The 9165-nt window shown below is 41.6% G+C and overlaps 1 protein-coding gene across 1 annotated transcript in view; it reads left to right on the forward strand.

Moving 5' to 3' along the window:
• NCOA5 (nuclear receptor coactivator 5) overlaps window positions 1–9165 on the forward strand; it is a 30989-nt gene that overhangs the window by 17728 nt on the left and 4096 nt on the right. The window contains exons 3-5 of the mRNA XM_007451627.1: window positions 4543–4869; window positions 6180–6316; window positions 7741–7867. Of these exons, the coding sequence (XP_007451689.1) occupies window positions 4543–4869; window positions 6180–6316; window positions 7741–7867 (591 nt within the window). The remainder of the gene's footprint in view (window positions 1–4542; window positions 4870–6179; window positions 6317–7740; window positions 7868–9165) is intronic.

The raw sequence follows: 9165 nt of genomic DNA on the forward strand, positions 1-9165 counted from the left end.
AAAAAAAAAAAAAAAAAAAAGGCTGACCTCCCAAGGAAAATATTACTGTGAACAGAAAGAAAAAAAGGAGATGCTGACAAAGAATAGGACAGAGGCCTTCCTCCCTAACCTTCTGTACAGCCAAGGCCAAAGGACACCATCCTGGGCTTGAGGTCTCAGTCTGTAGACAAAGAGAAGCTCAAAGTCCATCAGTTGTCCAAGATAATTATCTTATCAGTCAGCTGTCAAATGCCTAGTGCTCTGCATACCCCTGTCATCCCCAGGAAGAGAAGCACTTCTACCAGAAGCACCTCACTTGCCATGGTTTTTCCCTTCACCCATCCCTCCTTACCTCTCAGATGTTTCCAAATGGTGTGACTTTATTTCTCTCAAGGCAAAGAGTATTTGGCCTTTTCCCCCCTCCTGCTGAATAGCTGAGGAATTTGCAACAGAATTTTAGTGGTTTTTATCATTTGCCTTCAGTTTGTGGACTCTGGTTCTGAAATTTCTTTTAACAACTATTCAGTTTCTTTTTAGCCTCTAGTGACCTAGTACCTGAGGGTACAATGCATTGGTCTCCAGTTAAACACCTCTGGTACTGTGGGATGATATAGTGAACTGTATTCTCCAGAAACTTACTTCTAACCCACTTGTTATCTGAGGTCAAGCATCTCATTCAGCAGGCTTCATCCTTGCGGCACTCTGAATCCTGCACACTGTACCACCTTTTTGTTACCCGGTTCTTGCTTTGAGAAACATGTTGGGGCCAGAAGCAGGAGCCCTTTTGTTCTGGGGAGTTCTTTGTTTGGGTTCTAAAGTGACCTTAAAGGGTTTTTTGTTTTTGCCTCCAGAAGAGCAGCAGTCTGCCATACTGCTTATCTTTTGGAGAAAGGAAAAAAGCTTTGCCTTTTCATTTTCGAGAATTACTATCCTCTCTGTCCCCGCTTCTACCACTCCTTTGGTTCTTCCCCATGTGAATATCATCTCTTCTGCATTTTTACCCAGAAGGTAATTGAGGGGAAATTTGCAGTTTTGTTGCACACAGACTTTAGATTCTTTGAGGGAGGAGAGTGCTTGCCTTCTCAAACTGGAAGCACGAGCCCAGGTTTTGGGAATCTAGGGTGTTATGGTCAACCTCCAGGGAAAACTCTTGACAGGTGAGTAAGGTATTTCAGTGGATTCAAAAGAATGAGCACCAAATACGGCATTTATAATTATCCTGAGTCTGTGAGAAACATGCTCTGACATGGTGTTCTTATCCCTGTCCCCACCCCTGTTTTCACCAGCCCACGGCTTTGTGTGTGGTCTGTGGTCTGTCAGGTTCATGATCCCTTTCAGCCTTGATTGCCAGAGAACACTTGAAATCTGATTCCACCTCTAATAACTGTTTCTAACTGCTCCCCAAGGCAGGTTTATCTGCCGATCATTAATCCAGAAATACTTTACAGTTGTCCCTTTCCATTAGATCCTGGGGATTTGCCCATATTATACACTAGATCAGATATTACACGTGTTGGGCGGATTTATGTGACATAATAAAAGTTGAAGTAAGAATCTTGGTTAGTCTGCACTTTATTTTAATAGGAAAAATGTTTAGCTGTCCTCATTTAAATTCTCTAGTCTCCCATATGTTTGCTCCCACAAATCAGGAGTACTTGTGAGCCTTAAAACATATGACAAGGACTTTTCATAGAAGCAGAATTGGCATTTAAATTGTTTTTGCTGTGACCATGTAGATGAAGTGAAATTGAGGTTTTCTTCCAAGCTGAGGGCATCATGATGAATGCCCATATGTGTAGTCATGGTAGATGACAAAACTATACAGAAAACATGATGCCTGCTCTTGAGAGGCTTACATTAGTTGAACAATTCAATTCATTAAACATTTACTGAACTCTTTTCTGTGTCCTATGGATACAAAGCATTTGGAAGAGCTTGCTGTTTGGTAGGGAAGCCATGTAAACAAATAACTACAGAACAGTGTGATAAGTACAGCAGTAGAAATATGTGTGCAGAGCAAGACTCATTTAACATATTCATGGAGCGTCTGCTACATGCCAGACAATACAAACCTATGCGGTGGCTTTATCATGGAGAGTGAAACTGACAGTCCTTGTCCTCATGGACTTACAGTCTAGTAGGGCAAACAGACATTAAACAAGTAAATTGATATGTGACGTCAAATTGTGATAAATGAGTGAAAACAAAGTGCTATGAGAGAAAGTGGCCAGGATTTAGGGACAGAAGATAAACTTCTAAACTAACAGAATCAGGGAGTAAGGGATACTTAAGCCTGAGACCTGGAAAATGAGTATGGATTCGTTTCTGGTACTCAAGTAGAGGCATCAGGAAGAACCTTGACTAGTTATAGCTGAAAGGTCAGTATGGTAAGAAAGTGGTGAACTAGGGAGAAGGTGAGACTAGGTTGGAGAAGACAGGAGCCAAGGCCAGGGAGAATCTTACTGGCCTCAGTAGAGATTTTAGACTGAATTCGAAATACTGTGGGAAACCAGTGAAGGGTTTTATATGTGTAAAAGATCACTTTAGAGTAATCTGGAGAAAGATTGGGAAACAGGCAAGAGGAGAGGTGAGGAGACTACTTAGAAGGCTCTTGCTGTGGTTTTGGGGAGAGATGGTTTGGGGTCGGCCTTCAGTGGTACTTTATAGAGGTAAAGAAACAGGCAGAATGGACATCAATTTCTGAGAAAGAGTTAACAGAATTTGGAAATGTGACTGGAAGAGTGGATGCGACTTTAAGGAAAGGATGACATCCAGTTTCCTGGCTTGAACAACTGAGTAAGTAGGTAGATGAGATGGAAAAGAATGGAGGAGGAGCATATTTGTTGGAAAAGATCAAGAGTTCAGGGCAGGTTTTACAGAGGAGGTAATCCTTAAAGTGGGTCACACAAGAAGACGTAAAAAGGTAAACCAGATCAAGATGAGTAATAGAAATAGTAAGTGCTCAAAGAGTTTAGCAGGAGAGATCAGCGGTTGCTAGAGATTAGAGATTTCTTGGAAGACATGGGACATGAACTTGCCTCTGAGGATTGGGTGATACCTGAGTTAGTGCAAGAAGAACATTCCATGTTGAAAAGCTGTATGAACAGAAATACTGAGATGCATAGTGTGAGTTAAGTCATAAGAACAGCTTAAGTAGAACTAAGGAGGTTGGATCAGGAAATGGGGGAGAAATAATAAATGCAAAGGGGCCAGATCTGTTAGGGAAGGGTGTCCAGAAGCGTGATAGCCAAGCTGCAGTTGGTAACAGGTGGAAATTCAGATGATTAATCTGGTATTTGCTGAATGAATTGAAATCTGGAAGATTGGGTTTTGATTTTGTTTTTTGGAAACTCTTGGTGGTGCCAGCATAAAAATAAGAGTTTGGATTGAACTTAGAAATCCAATGAGAATGAACAAGAAAAACAAACAGGATTCAAGTGGCTTAATGGGGATAGAGAAGAAAAATCAGTTAACTTTCAAGAACTTAAACCATGGTAAATGGGAAGATGATTTTAGGCAGAAATGAAAAAGTCAGTCTGGGCCTGATTGGGTTGAATAAGAAGTTGGGGATGAGTTCCCAGTTGGGTGGAATGTCTCATGAAGAATATTGAAGCAGATCAGGCCAAACATACCTGTGACTTCAAATACTGTTATTTTTTCTTGTTTTTTTTTTTTTTTTTTTTTGTTTTTTTTTTTTTTTTTTTTTGTTTTTTTTTTTTTTTTTTTTTGTTTTTTTTTTTTTTTTTTTTTGTTTTTTTTTTTTTTTTTTTTTGTTTTTTTTTTTTTTTTTTTTTGTTTTTTTTTTTTTTTTTTTTTTTTTTTTTTTTTAAACAAAAAACACCTTGGCCAAAAAGGAACCAGGTTCTACATAAACCTCAGCCTGAGAGAGACCACTTCTCAATAAGTATGTTAAGAAGGTAGAGAAACTGAGTGTTCCTGTACCTGACTGTATGTCTCATATTGTACTTCTTTCTTTTTTCCCCTTAATTTGATTAATCCTGCTAGATGTTTTAAGTGACATTTTCTGTACTTTAAGGACAACGCCTTTGATCACCGTTACTTTGTACGAGATGGTGCCGTTTGCTCATTTTTTCTTCATGAGTCTTGCCCCTTATTATGACACACACACACGCACGCACGCATGCACGCAACGTTCCGCCCCTTTTAAAGTCTCTTTCGAACAAGTCTGATGGGAGGAAATAGGTTCTGGGGGAAGACACTTTTTCACTTTGAAAACCTGTCGAGATAGAGATGATAGTCTGACATGTATACAGAATACTGAATTAGCCCCTGAAGCCTGATAAACACTATGATCCCAGTCAGAACCTTTGACTCTGGATCATACATTCTTCCCTCAATATCCTAATCTTCTGAGATTCTAGAACCTACTAGTCTTTATTTGCTGACCAGATGGTAACTATCCTTAAAATTTTAATCATGTTCTCACTGGCTGCCGTATTTTAGAGAAAAATGCTTGGAGGGTGGGGGCTTCCTCCAATAAAGAGCTGAAAGGTTGGCTCCTTCAATTTCTTTGTCTTAGCATTTTCTTGCTACCTCCCACAGGGATCCATATGGCTTTGGAGACAGCCGAGATACAAGACGCGATCGATCCCCCATTCGAGGAAGTCCAAGAAGAGAGCCCAGGGATGGCAGAAATGGCCGGGATGCTCGAGATAGCAGAGACATGCGAGACCCCCGAGATTTGCGGGACCACAGAGAGAGCAGAGACGTTCGGGATCACAGAGACAGCAGAAGTATGCGTGATGCTCGGGACATGAGGGATCCTAGAGACTTTCGTGACCTAAGAGACTCTAGGGATTTTCGAGATCACCGGGACCCCATGTACGACAGATACAGAGATATGAGAGACTCCCGAGATCCCATGTACAGGTACCTGTACAGCTGTTCTGCTTGGTTTTTTTGTAATAGTCTTCTTTATTTGTGTTCTGCTGAACTAATGGAAAGCTCTGTATAGCAGTGACTTTATCAGCCCTATATTTCCAATGTTTATCAAATGGTAGATGTGCTGCTTAATAAGTATGTGGTGAATGTGTGAATGATGATGAACTGTGCTTAGTGAACGAATCTCCCTGTGGCCTCTTAAAGGCAACATCATGCAAATGGAAAAAAACATGGAGTACAAATTGTTTTGGCCGTGCAAAACCGCAGGGAAGATGCACAAATGGCCAATAAATACGTGAAAAGATGCTTGACATACTTAGTTATCAGAGAAATGCAAATTAAAGCCACGATGAGATACCACTTCATACCTACTAGGATGGCTATAATAATTTATTTTTTAAAAAAGTGTTGGCGAGGTGTGGAGAAACTGGAATCCTCATACGTTGCTGGTGGGAATGTAAAGTAGTATGGCCACTGTGAAAAAGTTTGGCGGCTCCTCAAAAAGTTAAATATAGTAGAATTAATGATCCATCAGTTCCACTCCTGAATATATATCCAAAAGAATTGAAAAGAGGAACTCACACAGATGAATGTGAATGTACATAGCAACACTATTCACAGTAGCCAGAAGGTAGACACAATTCAAATGTCCATCAATAGATGGATAAAAAATGTGATATATCCATAAAACAATATTTTTCAGCCATAAAAAGAAAGGTAATTCTGACACCTGCTACAACCTTGATGGTCCTTGAAAACATTATGCTACGTGAAATAAGCCAGACAGACACAAAAGACAAATACATGTTTTCACTTATATGAAGTATTTAGAAAAGGCAAATTCATGGAGACAAAGTAACAGCAAAGGGGGTTGAGTTTCTGTTCGGGGTGATGAAAAATTATTTATGTGGAATTTTGATTTTTTTGTTTTGGTTTTTAACCACAGTTTTTCAAAAGCACAGGGAAGGAGGCTTGGGGTGGGGGCATGGAATGGTTCCTCAAAACTAATATCAATAATTACTACCAGTTATTTTGTATTTACTTTAGGCCAGGGAGCTTACTTTATGCTGAGAGCTTTCTGTACATCCTCCCAGTCATTTTGGAAGGTAGGTTAACTCAGTCCCAGCCACAGAGCTGATAAGCAGTGAGTCCCAGATACTCATTTCGTTTGTCTGATCCCAAAGTCCTATGCCTTACTGTGCTTTACTTCCTCACAGACTGGGTCTTGAAGAATTCTCTGTATTTGATTTTTGCAGGATAAGACTTTTAACTTTGCGCACATTTCTGTAACTTTTCAGGAGAGAAGGCTCTTACGACCGATACCTGCGAATGGATGACTATTGCAGGAGGAAGGATGACTCTTACTTTGACCGTTACAGAGATAGCTTTGATGGACGAGGCCCTCCAGGCCCAGAAAGTCAGTCTCGTGCAAAAGGTAAAGCAGCAGAAACAGCACTTAGCACTGGTAGGACACTTTACAAGAGAAAGAGGAAACTAATAACCAACTGGAAAGGGGCTAATGACTTGGCTAAGCAATTCACAAAAAGAAGAAATACAAATATCCTATTCACGTGTAGAGAACATTCAGCTTGAAAATCATTTTTAAAATGCGAAGTAGTACCATCATCTGGTTTAGTCAACATCTAACAAGAAGAAATAAATAGGAAATTCCAGCAATAAGAACAAAATGAGCAAAAGATGGGAGCAGAAGAGGTCGTTTGGGTTTTTTTTTTTCTCATTGACCAAGTAACTAAAACTGTTTGCATTATCTATGTAGTATGTGGGGTTTTTTGTTTTATTTATAATTTTTACCTAACAGCATCTACTTTTTAGGTAAAGACAGATGTGTTTTTTATTGATAAAAGCCTTGATTTTCTCAATATATTCCATACATCTTTAAAGATGTATTTTTCTTTCTTTCTTTCTCTCTCTCGCTCGCTCGCTCGCTCGCTCGCTCGCTCGCTGCATTGGGTCTTCGTTGCTGCTCTCGGGCTTTCTCTAGTTGCGGCGAGCAGGGGTCACTCTTCGTTGCGGTGCGCAGGCTTCTCACTTCGGTGGCTTCTCTTGATGCAGACCATGGGCTGCAGGCCCGCGGACCCCAGCAGTTGTGGCATGTGGGCTCTAGAGCACAGACTCAGTAGCTTTGGCTCATGGGCTTAGGTGCTCCACAGCATGTGGGATCCTTCTGAACCAGGGCCCCGTACCCGCATCCCCTGCATTGGCAGGCGGACTCTTAACCACTGTGCGACCAGGGAAGCCCAAGAACCTCATTTTTAATTTGTTACAAAACTTACACTTTACTGCCTGATTTTGTTTGTTTGTTTGGGGGGGGGGGTTGTGTGTGTTTGTTTATTGCCTGGTTTTTTTTAAGCAAATTACAATTGCCTGTCAATAGGGGACTTAAATAGTTGTCCCAAAAATGAAAATTAGAATAATAATGAAATACCATCTTTTACCTATCAAGTTGGCAGGAGGTTTTTTTGTTTTGTTTTTTGTTTTGTTTTGTTTTTTAATGGCAATACTCAATGTTGACTAAGATGTGGAGAAATAGCACTAGGTGCTCCACCCCTGTGAAAGGATAAATTAGTAACAGCCTTTCTAGAGGGCATTTTGGCAGCATGTATGAGATTAAAACAACCATGCCATTTAATACAATCATTCCATGTCAATGGATTTATAATAGTAAAAAACAATAATGAGGGTTATTTTTAGGAGGTAGTCTAGAGGATTAATTCAGAGAAGTGTGTGTGTGTTATGACCTTTGCCTACAAGTAGTTCAGGATTGAAAATAAGGCCTGTGACTTATTTTTATAGAAAGGCACAGTCCGTGTTTCAGTTTTCTCTGGTGTCATCCTGCAGAGCGTTTGAAACGTGAGGAACGGCGTAGAGAAGAGCTTTATCGTCAGTATTTTGAGGAAATCCAGAGACGCTTTGATGCTGAGAGGCCTGTTGATTGTTCTGTGATTGTGGTCAACAAGCAGACTAAGTAAGAACCCTTTGGATATTTTTCCTGAGTGAGGAGAAGGATCAGAAGAGAAATTCAGGTTCCTTGGCAGCTGTACCCACTTAACTTGGGCTGTTGTGTACTCTGGCATTGTTATACTGTGTTAACCAGGGTTCTTTCACTTGTAGGTGACAGAAGACCCATTGCAAACTGGCTTAGGCCCAAAGGGAAATTTTTAGTTTGCTTGACTGGGAAGTTCAGGCATGGCCACATACAGGGTCACACTGTCATAAAGACTTGTTCTCTCTGTTGCCTTCACTCTCAGACAAGCTTTCTACTCAAAAAGGCAGAACAGCACTGGCTCTAGACATGTATCTTCTTAGTTCAGCAAACCAGTGGAAAGAGAGCTGCTCTTTCCCATTGCTTCCACCTGAAGTCCTGGAATTGTTTCTCATTGGACTGCCCAGGCTTACTTTACCATCCCTGAACTATCACTCTGACCAGCAATGCTGGGATGCCCTGATTGGCCAGGGCTAGGTCATGTGCCCACCCCTAGAGCTAAGTGGAATTAGCCCTGTGGAACCATATGGACTGAGTGGGAAAGGGGTGCCTTCCCAAGGAAAGTCAAAGAGGGGAATATATGCTGGTCAGGCAAAGCAGTAAATGTCCCCTTTGTGAGACAACACCGAATCCCCAGTACTTTGGAAGGCATACGTCTCTGCATTTGTCAGCCAAGAGCCAGGCTTTCTTTGTGAAGTGCCGTGGCCTTGCAGAGCTGTTAGGTGACCACGCTAGCCAAGCCAGAGTTATAGCAGTATTTTTTTTTTTTTTTTTTGGGCGGTACTCGGGCCTCTCACTGTTGTGGCCTCTCCCGTTGCAGAGCACAGGGTCCGGACGCGCAGGCTCAGCGGCCGTGACTCATGGGCCCAGCCGCTCCACGGCGTGTGGGATCTTCCCAGACCGGGGCACGAACCCGTGTCCCCTGCATCGGCAGGCTTACTCGCAACCACTGCGCCACCAGGGAAGCCCTATAGCAGTATTTTACTCTACCTCTGTTTCACATTCTTTCCTTGAAGAAGCAGAGCAGAGGTGTAGAAGGGAGTGTATAGCAGCTTGCAAGTTTGAGAGTAGCTATGTTCCCTTTCCCCAAGTGGTTAGTAAATAACTTCATGTATTTTCTAGCAGTTTGGGGTTAAAGAGCTAATTTCAAGGCAGAGACGAGGGAAATAGGTGTTGAGACACCAAGCAGCAGGCAGCATCCAGAGGCTCTGGGCTGCCTTGTTTAGAAACAGACGCTGCTTTAACTTGCAGATGGCTTTTTTTTTTTCCCCCCCCCCCCC

Source organism: Lipotes vexillifer, unplaced genomic scaffold (assembly GCF_000442215.2).
Source record: "Lipotes vexillifer unplaced genomic scaffold, Lipotes_vexillifer_v1.1 scaffold2049, whole genome shotgun sequence".
Classification (NCBI taxonomy): domain Eukaryota; kingdom Metazoa; phylum Chordata; class Mammalia; order Artiodactyla; family Lipotidae; genus Lipotes; species Lipotes vexillifer.